Source organism: Tachyglossus aculeatus, chromosome 19 (genome assembly GCF_015852505.1).
Source record: "Tachyglossus aculeatus isolate mTacAcu1 chromosome 19, mTacAcu1.pri, whole genome shotgun sequence".
NCBI lineage: Eukaryota > Metazoa > Chordata > Mammalia > Monotremata > Tachyglossidae > Tachyglossus > Tachyglossus aculeatus.
Genome location: NC_052084.1, coordinates 31,634,502 through 31,650,437, shown reverse-complemented (window position 1 = coordinate 31,650,437; position 15,936 = coordinate 31,634,502). Strand labels below are relative to the sequence as shown.

General features: G+C 45.1%; 1 protein-coding gene across 1 annotated transcript; it reads right to left on the bottom strand.

Annotated features, from left to right (window-relative positions):
• Positions 1-249: 249 nt before the first annotated feature.
• On the bottom strand, positions 250-15,915 carry HTR1E (5-hydroxytryptamine receptor 1E). The gene is made up of 2 exons (XM_038761311.1): positions 15,529-15,915; positions 250-1,576 (listed from the first exon to the last, which is right to left on the bottom strand). Exon 2 carries the CDS (start codon positions 1,416-1,418, stop codon positions 324-326), a length of 1,095 nt encoding a protein of 364 aa, XP_038617239.1. The 5' UTR covers positions 1,419-1,576; positions 15,529-15,915; the 3' UTR covers positions 250-323.
• Positions 15,916-15,936: the final 21 nt, after the last annotated feature.

Sequence of the window (15,936 nt, the reverse complement as noted above, 5' to 3'; positions counted from 1 at the left end):
GGCGTAATTACAATCACAAAAAAATAATGGCTAGTTATTCCTATTTTGTTTCCTCCCATGACAAGTTTACATTGAATGGACCATAAAATTTATCTTATACTAGTGAGTGTGAACACTATCCGGAGGTAGGAAACAACATGACACATGACGGGACTCAAAAAAAGAGAAGAAAACACACACACACACACACACACACACACACACACTCTCTCTCTCTCACACACCCCTTCCCTCCCTCCCTCCCCTGAAACAGTCCTGAGCGACCCTACTCAACACCCATAAGGTTGACTAGCCTGCCACGGTCCCAGCATAGGGCTCTGTATTCACGAATGTTCTCGGCACCGAATCAGCTTTTTAAATGCCAGTTTAAAATCTTCATTAAAACTAGTGTAGAGCAGAGGGTTGATGAGAGAGTTAACGTAGCCAAGCCATGTCAGGAAGTCAGCCACGTCCGAGGACACGGTATAAAAGCTCAGGCCCACGATGAGCTCCTTGATGAAAAATGGCAGCCAGGACAGAATGAACGCCCCTAAAATCAGCCCCAGGATGCGAGCAGCCTTGCGTTCCCGGGTGCTGGAGATCTGCTGCCGGTCCCCGGCCGGGTCCAAGTCGCCATCGAAGGGGGGCCTCCGGACAGAGGCATGGATCCGATCGAACTCCGTGGTCGGGTCCGAGGTGGAGAAATCGGACACGCAGAAGGTCTGCGTGAGCTTGCAGCTGGCGAAGGAGTTCTGGCTGTCCGTGCTCCTGTTGCTCAAGTGCCGGCTGGAGCCTCGTTTCTGGTAAAGGCTCTTGGCCGCATGGTAAATCCGGTAATAGAGAATCAGGATCAACGTCAAGGGGATGTAGAATGCTCCCAGGGTGGAGTAAATGGTGTAGAGTACGTGGTCATGCTGGATGGTGCACTGGCTGGGGATGCTGAGGCTGCGGTGGCTCCTCCAGAAGAGAGGAGGCATGGAGATGAAAATGGAAATCGTCCACACGGTGAGGATCATCAAGCCGGCCCGTTTCGCGGTCCTCTTCCGGGCGTATTCGATGGCGTTGGTGATCGCCCAGTAGCGGTCCAGGGCGATCACGCAGAGGTGAAGGATCGAACAGGTGCAGCAGGTCATGTCCACGCTCAGCCACGCCTCACAGACAAAGTAGCCCAACGTCCAGGTGTCCATGACGATGTACATGATGCTCAGGGGCATGACCAAAAGGGCCACCAGCAGGTCCGTGACGGCCAGCGAACAGATTAAGTAGTTTGCCGGCTGATGGAGCTTCTTGGTGGTGAAGATTGCCATGATGACGGCAGAGTTCAGCATGGTGGTCAAGGTGGTGATGACCGCTAGTGTCATGGAAATGAGCATCTTCTCCATGACAGTCTTGGGTTTCATAGCCACACTGGGTTCTGTGGTGCAGTTTGTGAAATTCATTTTTCCTCTCCAGAATACACTATTGAGAAAAATAATTACTTTTCCTCTCGCTAGGGATTGTCCAGGTTTCAGGAAGCTCAAAATATTTCTCCGATTGGTGGGACTTTACGTCTCCTTTTCATGGCTAATGGCCCGACCTTCCTCCTGATGAAGGTTCCCTAGAAAACAGAATGCCGTCAGTTTATACCTAGACAGACTTCATTTCTCTCTTACGCTAAATTATTTTCTTTAAAACAATAAGTAAGTTTTAATCCAGTCTCCCTATTGCTTAGACGGGGAGGATACTAAATGCTACTTGCAAGTCAAATTCCCCAAATGATAATGGAGCACCAAGAGGTGACTGTGAGTCACAGTTACCCTATTCAGGTTAAAGGCCAAGAGTTCTTGGGGCTCCTAAGGAGTGGGAAGAGGGGAGGGTGAGGTGGGAGTGTCTGTCCCCCCACTAGATTGTAACAGAAGCAGCGTGGCTTAGTGTAAAGAGCACAGGCTTGGGAGTCAGGGGTCGTGAGTTCTAATTCCGGCTCCGCCACTTGTCAGCTGTGTGACTTTGGGCAAGCCACTTAACTTCCGTATGCCTCAGTTACCTCATCTGTAAAATGGGGACTAAGACTGTAAGCCCCACGTGGAACAACCTGATTACCTTGTATCTATCCCAGCGCTTAGAACAGTGCTTGACACATACTAAGTGCTTAACAAATGCCATCATTATTATTATTGCAGGGATCGGGTCTACTATATTGTATTCTCCCAAGCCTTTCAAAGAGTGCTCTGCACTAAGTGCGCCATAAATTATATTGATTGATGGGTTGAAATCAACTCTAGAGAGGCAGGGTATCGATCCCCTATTGATGAGCTGTTGGCATGGCAATGTATTGATGCTGTGGCATTATTACCCTCTCCTTGCAGATGCGGTACTTCCAGACAGTCTATTAAGCAATAAATCAGAAGCCGATTTCAGTGTGTGCTTGCTATTTTCCCCAAACATTTCAAATCATTTTTCATATTATAAAGATCACTTTTTAAATAAATCTCAAGAACAGCCCACTAGAAAAAAATCCATATTAGAAATCAACAGCCTTCAAACAAATGCTGAAACTTTCGCAGCAAGTATTCAACTTCAATAATGCATTAGTATCATAGAGGGGGTTGATGACCATTGATCATACAATTTTATCTAATTATACCTGACATTCTACTGGTCCTCCTACGCCTGAGTCAACCTTGAAGACTTACAATGAATTTTGACTAGACACTTGATCAAATATTAAAATCACTGTCCACAAGCCTAAAGAAACTGCCCTCCCTGGGCAATATGTTTTCTTTGAAAGACAAAATTTGGGTAAACTATCCACCCACCAAGAAGTATTTATTGAATGCCTGTAGGCTGTTCAGATGGAGGAAGGGGTGTGGGAAGGAGAGGGGTATGTGTGGGCATGTGTATTTAGGACAGCCCTTGGTCTTTGAGGATAATAAATATATGCCAATAAGCTTAACTTCTGTTAAATTTGAAAAGTATGGTTTGGATCTGTTGATACCTGGGGAAACTGTGACGGCCAGCTCAAATTTCTGGAAAGAGTGCCTGGACCAGTGAGAAGCGAGATTCAGCAGGAGTTGGGGGCTAACAAGAAATTGAGGGCTCAGCCATTTCCAGCAGATGATGTAACAGCAGGGCTCAGCTGTCAGGGGATAGACTGAGGATGTCTACACCAGACGACAATGGTAGGACTAAAGCCCAGGGAGCTTCAGGAGGACTTCACAATAAATCTGCCCTCTCATCCAACCCCGAGAGTGGGGAAATATTGGCAAAGAGAAGCCACTCACCAGCTCCTGAAGTATGAGAGGCTGGGGCCCATCCTGCTCAACTTTTCTGGCTGCTGGTTCATTTCCCACCGGCTTTTCCTACAGACCAGGGGCCCGCTCAGCCCCCAAACCCGGCTCACCTACGCCTCACGGAGAACAAACTATTTTTGCATATCTAGTTTTGAATGTTACTAGTTTGTTCACTTTTAGTATTCCTCAAGTGTCCTCGTTTTTTTCCCCCAAGGTATTAGTTAAATGCTTACTGTGTGTTAAACACTGTTCTAAGCACTGGGGTAGATACAAGTTAACCAGGTCAGATACAGTCCCCATCCCACATGAGGTGCACAGTCTAAGTAGAAAAGAGAACAGGCACTGAATCCCTATTTTGCAGTTGGGGAAACTGAGGTACAGAGAGGTTTTGTGACTTGCCCAGGGTCACTCAGCAGGAAAGTGGAGGAGCCGGGATTAGGACCCAAGTTCTCTGGCTCCCAGGCCAGAGCTTTATCCACTAGGCCATGCTGCTTCCCAATTGTCTTCCCCTAATTGTCTCCCACATTGCTCCGTATCTCTCTCAAATCTTCCCTTTCCCAATAATACCTGCCAAAATATTTTCTGATTTCTCTCCTGTCTACCTCTTCCTGCTACTCAATTCTTCCCCCCAATTTCCCCTGTCTTTCAACTCTCTCCCGCTCCTCCCTTCCCAGGCGTCCTCCCATACCTCACCTTACCACATCCCACATTCAGATGGTTGGAGACATAGACGTCAGCCACAACAGTTACGAACGTTATAGATTCTTCTGAAACTCATAACTGAATTTCGCAAGAACCAGAGAGAAAAAAAGGAGTGTGTAATTGAAGGAAATAGTCCACTGTAATTAGTCTGTCTCTTTCCAATCAAACTTTGAAAGATGCTCCCAGGCTAAACAGTGACCAGAGGAAATCCCTTATCTGTACCTGATTATGTGCTTCTCCTCCCTCACCTCCTTCACTTCTTGCCAAACGCTGCTCTCTCTGCCCTTGTTTTGTTCACTATAACTACCCACTCCCACTCCCTTCTGCTTTTTCCAGCCCTCAGGTCTAATCCTTACCTTTCCTCCGCCCCACCAATGTCCATAACAACAAAAACTTTCTTTACAAAAAATGTCATAAGTGACTGGCAGCTGGTATGTTGTTGTTGTAGATCAATCCCTGGCTGCTGTCCTGCTCTGTGTGGGATTATTTCCTGATCTCGGGTCCTGGGCTCTTTCCACCAGGTCATGCTGGTTCTCACAGCCCCAGGCCCCTATCGCTATTTGTGCAGCCTCCTCAGAATTGAAGACAGAGCATTTTTCACACCTTGGCAGCAGCATACCTAACCATGAACCGACAGCTATCTCTCACCCACGGGAGACAAAAGGTGCAGTCTACATCTTCATTTGGACCACCAACGCCCAGACCTTTGCTCTTCCTTTTCTAGTTGTTTCAAACGGGAAGAATTCAAGATGTTGCCTGGAATCGATATTGTTTGTTCAGCAGTCTTCCAGGGTACGTGTTTGCTTTCCCCAAATAATGCCAAATAGATACTCCTCCATGCAACTCAGGCATTTGTGGGGGGGAGGGATGGGAAATATCTAGAAATACGGCTTCTCCTCAGTGCCTAGTAATACCTGGAGTGACAAAATTAGAAATTTAGAACTGAGCCAGTAGAGGGTCTGATACACAGTGTGGCCTAGTGGAAAGACCACAGGGCTGGGAGTCAGAAGACCTGAGTTCTAATCCCAGCTCTGCCGCTTGCCTGCTGTGTGCCCTTGGGCAAATTGCTTAATTCCCTGGTCAGATTCTGACCTGGAAACTAGGGATGAAATACCTCTTCTCCTTTAAATGAATACATATTTGTACATATTTATTACTCTATTTATTTATTTATTTATTTATTTATTTTACTTATACATATCTATTCTATTTATTTTATTTTGTTAGTATGTTTGGTTTTGTTCTCTGTCTCCCCCTTTTAGACTGTGAACCCACTGTTGGGTAGGGATTGTCTCTATATGTTGCCAATTTGTACTTCCCAAGCGCTTAGTACAGTGCTCTGCACATAGTAAGCGCTCAATAAATACGATTGATGATGATGATGAATAATGGCCCATGCAGACATGACCCTGCCCGGTGAATATCCAGGGAGCTCAAAGCTGGCAGTTTAGTTTTCTTCCTAAATGTTTCAAATCAAATTCTTCTTTCACTTCCCATCCTTTGGGCAGGCATGTGCTCCCTAGCTAAGCAATTACAATTCTGAAAATATCAGTAATTAGTAAGCGGAATGCGCTAATACTATAACAGCTTTGTCATCAACCGCAGACAGTATGGCTCTAACGTTGCCACTATTAGATTGTGGGTCTTTGGAGCAATTTGCAGTAATATAATTTTCTTCTGATTAGTGCAAAGCATTAAGATCATTTTCAGATTTTCCTACACTCATGTTTGAGGTTGCGATTACTCTTTAGATAATTTCAAATGCTAACTTATACACATGGGACAAATTACGGAAGTACAATAAAGCTTCTCTAATTCTACCAAATTGAGGGAGAGGAGAAGAGGGGGAGAGTGGAGGTAAGGCTGGTTTGATTTAGTTAAAGCCTCAGTAATAATAATAATGATGGCATTTACTAAGAGCTTACTAGGTGCAAAGCACTTTTCTAAGCGCTGGGGAGGTTACAAGGTGATCATGTTGTCCCACAGGGGACTCACAGTCTTAATCCCCATTTTACAGATGAGGGAACTGAGGCACAGAGAAGTTAAGTCACTTGCCCAAAGTCACACAGCTGACAATTGGCAGAGCCGGGGTTTGAACCCATGACCTCTGACTCCAAAGCCCGTGCTCTTTCCACTGAGCTACGCTGCTTCTCAGCGCAGTGCTCTGTGCACCGTAAGTGCTCAATAATATGATTGATTGATTGAACTGCAGGAGTTTTGAAAAAACTGCAGTATTATTACTGTAGGGCTTTCCATAGTCTGGGCTGGCTTAGTGGAAAGAGCAAGGGCTTTGGAGTCAGAGGTCACGGGTTCAAATCCCAGCTCCGCCAACTGTCAGCTGGGTGACTTTGGGCAAGTCACTTAACTTCTCTGTGCCTCAGTTACCTCATCTGTAAAATGAGGATTAGGACTGTGAGCCCCACGTGGGGTGACCCGATCACCTTGTAACCTCCCCAGCGCTTAGAACAGTGCTTTGCACATAGTGCTTAATAAATGCCATTATTATTATCATCATCATCATCATCAATCGTATTTATTGAGCGCTTACTATGTGCAGAGCACTGTACTAAGCACTTGGGAAGTACAGATTGGCAACATATAGAGACAGTCCCTACCCAACATTGGGCTTACAATCTAAAAGGGGGAGACAGAGAACAAAACCAAACATACTAACAAAATAAAATAAATAGAATAGATATGTACAAGTAAAATAAATACATAGAGTAATAAATATGTACAAACATATATACATATATACAGGTGCTGTGGGGAAGGGAAAGAGGTAAGATGGGGGGATGGAGGGGGGATGAGGGGGAGAGGAAGGAAGGGGCTCAGGGGATAATATTATTATTATTATTATTATTATTATTATTATTACTATTTTTATCCCACTCTTTCGTGGATTTCCCTCAGCAGCATTCATAGTGCCTGCCAGGCTCATTAGTTACCTTCCTTCTAATAGGTCCCATTTGCCAACTGTCAGTAATGGACGCCCATCCATCATTCTCAATCGGAGGCTCCATCACCATCATCGTCACCACCACCACCAGTTGGGGTACTCCTTTTTTACCATCTTCTACAGGTCCTCTTCAGTTCCTTTCCTTGGGTTATCCTATCTGGCTGGGCACTCACTTAAATCTAGTTGGCTACCCCAAAATGATCATATGACCCTGACTTTTTCCTCCGGAGGCATACTTGGTATGTGAGTCAGGAGTTTTCTGGGGGTAAACAGATGATGATTCAGTGCAGCCACTGTGTGGGAACAAACCCAGCTGGGCAATATGCCCTCTTGCCCCTAATAACTTTCTGGTAACAACAGTATCAGTTGGAGAACAGTGTGTTCTCCCAACTAACAGTGAGCAGGCTGGATTCTTGCACCAGTCTCCTCCCTAGTCTTCCTCCCTCCACCCTCTCCCTTGCCCCATCTATATTTCAACCAGACAGTTAATACTCAGCAGCCACTTAGACTGGGAGCCCCAGGTGGGACAAGGACTTTGTCCGCCCTGAGTATTGTATACCTGTTCCAGTGTTTAGTACAGTCTTTGGGACAAAGCAAGTGCTTAATAAATGCGATCATTTTTATTATTATCTGGGTGTACAGTACTGTACTAAACACTTGGAAGAGTATAATATAGTAGGCACGGTCTTTGCCCTAAAGGATCTTACAAGCTAGCGGCAAAGATTATCTCCTTGAAGTATCGCCTCCCCGCCCCTCAAAAACCTAGATCAGCTTCCCATCTCCTTCCACATGAAGCTAATACGCATCGCAACTAGCTTCAAACCCATGACCTTTTCCAAGTGCTTAGTACATCGCATGACACCCAGTGGATGCTTAATCAATACTACTATTACTAAGAAGCAGTGTGGCTTAATGGATAGAGCACGGGCCTGGGAATCTGAAGGAACTGGGCCCTAATCCGGCTCTTTCACATGTCTGCTGAGTGACCTTGGGCAAGCCACTTAACCTCTCTGGGCCTCAGTTACCTCATCTGTAAAATGGGGATTAAGAGTGTGACCCCCACGTGGGACAGGGACTATGTCCAACCTGACTAACTTGTATCCACCCCAGCACTTAGAACAGTGCTTGGCACACAGTACGCACTTTTACAAGTACCATTATTATTATTATTACTGGAAAGAGCACAGACCGGGAGTCAGAAGGTCCTGGGCTCTAATCCCGGCTCCACCACTTGTCTGCTGTGTGACCTCGGGCAAGTTACTTCACATCTCTGAGTGCCTCAGTGCCTCAGTTACCTCATCTGTAAAATGGGAATTGAGAATGTGAACCCTGCGTGGGACAGGGACTGTGTCCAACCTGATTTACTTGTATTCACCCCATCCACTTCAGTGCCCAGCAGGTAGTAAGCGCGTATTATTATTATTATTACTGAACTGTCTCTCAGTCCTGGATTTTTCACCTGAAGTGGCCTTTTCTGGGGGTCTGAAACCATCCCACCAGCAGGCCTGTCACCTCTGTGGCTTCGACTGGTTACATCTCTTAAATTGGGTGGGCTCACGGCCCCGCTTATAGGTTTGGACTAGGGCTGCTTTTTGACTTGATGAACGGTGGAGATGATGGTTTAAGGAGCAGAACAACTTGCTGGAACAGTAGGTCTGTTCTTTAAATGGTCCTTACCCAGTGAATCTGGGATCTTTTATTCCCGAGGATCCCTCCCCAGATTCTTTCCCAAGCCCAAGTTTCCCAAGTTTCAACTGTCCTTAAGATCAGCAGTGGTCCAAATGTCCTCATCATTGTGAGCCCTGCCCAGAGGCCGAGGCAACCTCACCCTTCTCGTCTGGCCCTGTGGCAGTAAATGCTTCCCTGCCTCGATGGAGTAGAAGATGGCCTGAGCTTGCCTTCCCAATGCACAGAGCCTCAGAAAGGGGTGCACGCAAATGGTTTGCAGAGGTAGGGAAATAGGGGTGAATTCTGCCCTGGGGAGACACTCTCGGGACAACATCTATGAACCCCCCGGAGACTTTCCCTGGCCCACTGTAGGTGTTTAATTCCAGTAAAATAGTAACACTGACCATTCCTTTCCTAGACGGGACTTTGATTGTAGCAGAGCCGTTTTGCCAATGGATTTCTAACAAAATTAAGGCTCAATAACTTCCCCAGCAAGAATTGATATTTATATACAAAGAAAAAGAACTGGAACTGAACCAATTATTTAAAATATAACTTTTCCATTTGCTTCCAGATGGCATTAATAACCGTGCCCTTTTCCAACGTCTCCCCTTCCTTTTCAGATTGCACCTTATAAATAGACCAGACTGGGTGGAGGCCTTTTTCTGTCCACTTGCATTTTCCCTCTGTTACCTTGGGGTTCTGACCAAAGTGCGAGGGGAGGGAAAAATTAATTAACTATCACTATCCATTTTTCTCAGCTGAGGTTTATTGCCTATATGAATTTTGCTGCCCTGCTAGGAGTTACACACCTTCCACTGGGCTGGAGGGAACTCTGTGGAGGTCACAAACACACGTGTAGCAGAGGGTTATTTTCTCTGTGTGGTCTGGCCGGCCCAGGCCCTGAGATGGGGTGAGAGGTTTCTCTGGCGTTATGATGTCTGGGTTCGCTTTTTTTCCCCCTTTCTTTCTTTTCTTTTCATTGCATTTACTACATGCTTACCATGTTCTAAGTGCTGGGGTAGATTCAAGGGCTTGAGATCAGACATTATCGTTGTCCCACTCTATTTTATTCCCATTTTACGGATGGGAAACTGAAGCACAGAAAGGGAATGACCTGCCCAAGGCCACCCTGAGCAGGCCAGGGGCAGAGTTGGGACTAGAACCCAGGTCTTCTGACTCCCAGTCCAGTGCTCTTTCTGCTAGACCCCCACTGCCTCACTACACTGCTTCAGTCTCAGTTGGCAAAAAGTCTGAATGGCAAAATATTTTTTGAAATGCATTTCTGTTATTTTTCAAATGCCTTCTCTAGTTTAAATTAAGTAAGAACCGGGTGCTCATTGGGTTTTCCAAGGGCTTCCTCCTTAGTGGTCTCACTGTGCCCTCCTAACACCTCCGAGGGAGGCAGGGATGGGCTTGGATACTTGCCCCTATTTAAAGAAAAGAGGCCAAGGGAAGGTAAATGACTTGCCTGAGGTCACACAGCAAATCGGCACACGGTGCACAGCTGGGATTAGAGTCCTGGTTCCAAGATTTCCAGTTTCCACCAGACCCCAAGGTACAGGGGGCTGAAGGGAAGAGAGAAAGGGACTGAAGAAACAACAGGCAGCAGCAGTTTGGCCACATCTAGCTGCTTCACTCCCAACCCATCCCCCCTTCTCTCACACCTATTGGACATTTGTGCTGTTTTTAGGTTTGTTGGCCAACTAACTGAATATTCTGTCTGAATACTCTACACCGGTAAAATAGCTTCCTTTAAAAACCTTTAGTTACTCATATTATCCTTCCCTTTTCACCTATTTTAACTTGGGACCATCTTCACTGAACTTTTCATCATCATCAATCATATTTATTGAGCGCTTACTGTGTGCAGAGCACTGTACTAAGCACTTAGCACTGTACTAAGCGCTTAGCACTGTACTAACTTTTCACTCAGAATCTTTCAGCTGCAGGATGGGCCCTCTCATTCTGGATGCCCCTCTTTACGTATCCTTTTCTGGATTCTCTTCTAGAACCCATTTTTCCATTTTTAATGCCTGTTGAATCCCTCAAAGCCTAGAGTACTCCAGTATTCCCTGTTCCCCCAACCCTGGCACGTTCCCCTCTATCCTTTCTCAGGGATGGACTCCTGGGTGGTAAAATTGTTGAAATTCCCCCACAAAATAAACATAAAACAAAACCCCCAAAGCCAGGTATCAACAAATCCAAGTCATCTACCCTGTCAAAAACCAAAGCTTAAAATAATCAATCAGTGGTACTTATAAAATAAAATTTAATCCCTGAAAAATAACATTAGAGTAAGGGATAGGGTTAACACAAGGGTTAAGAGTTAAGGAGAGGATTAGGACAAGGGTTAGGGATAAAGTTTGATGATTAATTTAGTTGACGTCTATCATATTGATGATTTAATTCCTGATGATTGGATGTGCAGTGCTGAAATCATTCTTGGGTGGTCAATAATTAGAGTTCTGTCACTTGGGCAATCCTCAATTCATCAAAGGGTCAACCAGCCTGAATGTCCTTTAGCGACTGACAGATTGCAGCAGGAATGACACAGTAACTATCATTCCAAACTAACGATCAAAGCTGCGGTGATATCCAATTTTGTACGTGGCCGAGAGACCCGGATACCACTGAAGGCTCACCCGGGATTTTGAACAATTTATTCAATAGCACCTGTGAGTAGGACTGAACAACAAATGGCAGAGTAGGATCACCTCCAATAGGTCCTGAAACCCAATCAGGTCATCAGCATTTAGTCAATGCTCACCGCAACCCAGTTTTTCATAGCAAGCTACTTACAGAGAATATATGACCACAGGACACTCGAGTGTGAGCTTGTTGTGGGCAGGGAATGTATCTGTTTGTTGCTGTATTGTACTCTCCCAAGAGCTTAGTACAGTAAGTGCTCAATAAATACGACTGAATGAATTAATGAAGCAGCTCCTGTCTGGTGAACTGAGATTGGGCCTGAGCAAACAGGGAGGACAGAATATAACAAACATTTTAAAAGCAGGTTGAATCATAGGGTTAAGCAATACTTTAAAAAACAGATTGTGTGTGTGTTAGGGCATGGGGCAACAGGCAGAACAGTGCTGCAGGCAGCAAGTAAGAGAGGGACTGATCTCCTTGAACAGAGGTTGGAAAGACTGGGAGACTAAAGGGAAAATTCAAAAACAGCAACAGGTGTTTCATGTGACACACATGTCAGTGTAGGATGGGACAACCTTTAGTACAGTACTCTGCACACAGTAAGTGCTCAATATACAATTGATCTATTGATGGATGCTCTCAAGTGGAGGAAGGGGTCAGTTGCATATACATATTCTCCGCCACATTCCTTTAGAAACTTAAGCTGTATCTACGACATTAAAGTGGAATTTCAATGGAAACTGATTTAAGTATAACTGAGGTCTTCAGTTAACACAACCTCTTGCACCAAAAACCATGGGATGCCACGAGGGTGAGGTCCCCGTGAGATTAGAGAAGCAGCGTGGCTCAGTGGAAAGAGCACAGGCTTTGGAGTCAGAGGTCATGAGTTCAAATCCCGGCTCTGCCAACTGTCAGCTGTGTGACTTTGGGCAAGTCACTTAACTTCTCTGGGCCTCAGTTACCTCATCTGTAAAATGGGGATTAAAACTGTGAGCCCCATGTGGGACAACCTGGTCACCTTGTAACCTCCCCAGCGCTTAGAACAGTGTTTTGCACATAGTAAGTGCTTAACAAATACCATTATTATTATTATTATTATGTCATGGTCTTACAAGGGCTCCAAGTCCTGGTTCCAACCAGAACCATGTGCTCCTTAAAACCTCTCTACCAGAAGGACTGCCAACTGTTTGTTGGGCAGATTTGGTTTGAAGCAGGTTGCCAGAGCAACATGGGGATTTTTTTTTTTCAGATTGTTTGCAAAATTTTAGACTCCCTTCAGTTCTTCAACCTAATCCTAGATTTGTTTATTGTTCTGCTGAGATTTGTTTTTCTTTCATTAACTTGATATATGTCCTTACTGTAGCTTTTTTAAATAAAGTCCAAGTATCTCCATGGGACTAATAAATATAGCTATTTGGTTTTACCTCTGAACCCCTCATTGGCTCTTTCAATCAATGTTTTATGAGAATTTTGTCAATGAGGCCAAAGGACTCAAGGTGCATTGGAATTATTGCTTATCCTGCTGATGTGTAGAAAGCCCAAGTCAAAGCACAAGCAAACCTTCATTAATTAGCGGTATAAAAGTCAACATCCTAGAAGCAGCGTGGCTCAATGGAAAGAGCCCGGGCTTTGGAGTCAGAGGTCATGGGTTCAAATCCCAGCACAACCAACTGTCAGCTGTGTGACTTTGGGCAAGTCACTTCACTTCTCTGTGCCTCAATTACCTCATCTGTAAAATGGGGATGAAGACTGTGAGCTCCACGTGGGACAAACTGATCACCTTGTAACCTCCCCAGCGCTTAGAACAGTGCTTTGCACATAGTAAGCGCTTAATAAATACCATCATCATTATCAGTATTATTATTATTATGTGACTTGGTCCTTTGCCACGTGTTTCCCATCCTCAGCTCTTTCCCCACAAAATGCTACAGGAAAAAAAGGAGGGTGGGGAGACAGTACATCATTCTGCATTTTTTTTTCACTTGTTTCATAGCCTCAAGTGTCAGTTTTAGGTGACGTTGAAAATAATGATGTGGATCATTTAGTCTATTCCCACATATGCCCCCTGCGGAGTGAGGGACAGAATGTTGGAAAATGTACTTCAGAGACTACAAGTCTGACAGCTGTCAGTTATAAGGAGCTTAGACTTAGGTGAAGTTTATTTCCATGTCCCTTTCCCTGTTCCAGCTTGCTACCTTACTGAGGTCCAACACTAAAATCCTGATTCCCAGCTATGTATCTCTGGGTCAAGCTTAAGTTTCTTGCCAGCTCTCATCTGATCTTACCTTGAGTTTTCCTACCAGTCCCCTGAATTCTTTGGGACAGGAGCAAGAGGGTTGACAATGGCCTTGGCAGTTTCCATTATCCAGTAACACATATGAAAAGCAGCCTCAGTTGGGAGTCCATTATGGTAAACTCAGAGTGGACTACAGCATGTACACAGAATGGTGTTTTCGTAACGATAAAGCTTATAAGCAAAATAAGTGGGGTAAAAAAATGCCTAAGGACACAGTCATAAGACTCTTCTCCTACCGGGAACATTGCTTTTGTTCGTTCCTTCAGAGTCAAAGCTTCTTCTTCGCACTCAGTAATACCCGCTGTCATGATACCATGGTGATGCACTTGGCAGACAGAGGATAGGCATGAGAGTGGAACGTTCAATCCGTTGACAAGGACAGAAAACTAATCAGAATAGACCGACTGGTTCCCCAGGGAAACAATGACAAAATCATATCCTAAAGTGAGAAGTAGGTACACATGAACCCTGGGTTTGATTCCCTGCTGCCCCTCCCAGTTGAGTTTGAGCTCTGAACTATGATGGTAAAAACATGGAATATTATTGTGGACAGAATAGACAAAATAGTCATTGGAGTAAGAAGGAAAAAGCCCTAATTAATTAGGACAGGTCAAAATATACAGCTGAGAAAATACTGAATGGGTGATGGGCAAGGGTTCGGAAAGGATTAAACATTTTTAAATAGGTGGAAGTTTAAACTACTGTAATAGTATTGATTTTCCAGAGCAGATGTAGAAAACACAGGCAAAAAAAAAAACAAAACCCAAATTGGGCTTAATTCAAAACAGAAAGGCTGAAAATGAAGTTAAAGATGCAGGACTGCCTCAAGAGTCGAATGTTTCATTTTTATTACTGTTATTACTGTTATTGTTTGTATTATTGTATTCAAATTAATGAGCAAAACTAATGTCTCTGTCCCCACTGCCCTAGCTAACCATTCTGGCTAAGAGAAAAAATAGTAATATTAGTAGTAGTAATTAGAATTGTTAATAATAATAATACCATAGGCCACATTCTAAGGAACAACAGGAATTTTCTTTCCCAGGATCAATCTCATTAATGTGGGGCTGAAACCAAAGAGATATCATGACATCTTGAGGCTCCTGTGAGGAATAGTTGGGTTGGCAAGGTGTGGGATGAACCCGAATATTGGGAAGTGGAAAGAGGGGACCAACCAAAGGCGCCTGCTCAGAGCTGGGCAAGAAAAGGGAACTCACTGACTAGGAATAAGATTCACAGTGGCCAAAGCCTGGAAATCAATCCATTAATCAATGGTACTGAGTGCTTATTATGTGCAGAGCACTGTACTAAGCCCTTGGGAAAGTATCATACAACAGAGTTGGTAGGTACAATCCCTGCCCAGAAGGAGCTTACAGAATATAGGGAAAGTGGGGGAGAAGTCTTTCCTGAGGAGTTTATGGAGGAAGAACTCTAAGAGACTCTCTCTGTCAGCTCCAGATTAGGCCCTGGCATGCACTTAATCCTTTCTCTGTTCACCATTTTTTTTTGTGGGATTTGTTAAGTGCTTATGTGCCCAGCACTGTTCTAAGCGCTGGGGGAGTTACAAGTTAATTAAGTCGGACACGGTCCCTGCCCCACATGGTGCTCACAGTCTGAGTAGGACAGAGAACAGGAGAACGGAGGCCCAGAGAAGTTAAATGACTTGCCCAAGGTCACACAGCAAGTATTTGGCAGGGGTGGGTTTATAATGCAAGTCATCTGACTCCCAGGACCGTGCTCCTTCAACTAGGCATAGCTGCTTCTCATGCTGCTTTTCTGGTCTTCCGATCCCAGGCATCATGGGCAGGGGGTGGGGAGGGTGAGCCAGCAACCTGAATCAACTGCATGACACAGTGCAATGATCTAATTTATACTCTGGAAAGTTTAAGTGAAAGCGACTCTGCAGAGTTAAAAAAACAACAACAACCCAAACCTCCAAAACATTCCCTTTCGATACCCAGAGATCCACCGACAATCAGAGCCTAGGGGGAGGCAGCACGTACCTTTTTATTTTTAAAGACAGTCCCGCCGCCTCCTCTGGGACGATGACGCTTAGAAGCATTCAAAATCCACCAGCGCCCGGTCTGGAAGGGTTTCTTCAACCCCGGTGGGCAGACTCTGCTGGGAGGACTCGGTTCTTTCGATTCCTTCGGTGTTTCTGTATACGGTCTGAGAGTCGACAGCCCCAGGCGCCACAATAGGGTGGAGGGAACTCCCAGGCTGCTTTATGTATCGGGGGCCAAAGCGGCCACATGATAAATCCCGGCACCAAGCACGTTCAGTTTGGGGATGGGGGGCAAGAGAGTCACCCGGCCCATCTGAGGACAAGGCGGCCGCCATCGAAACCCAAACCTGGGACCCTGGGGCCAGACCCAACGGTTCATAGTTCCTTTTTCTTTTTTGAGTAGAAT

Excerpts from the sequence above, each read along its gene's own strand:
- HTR1E (XM_038761311.1), bottom strand. The coding sequence starts at position 1,418 with ATGAATTTCACAAACTGCACCACAGAACCCAGTGTGGCTATGAAACCC.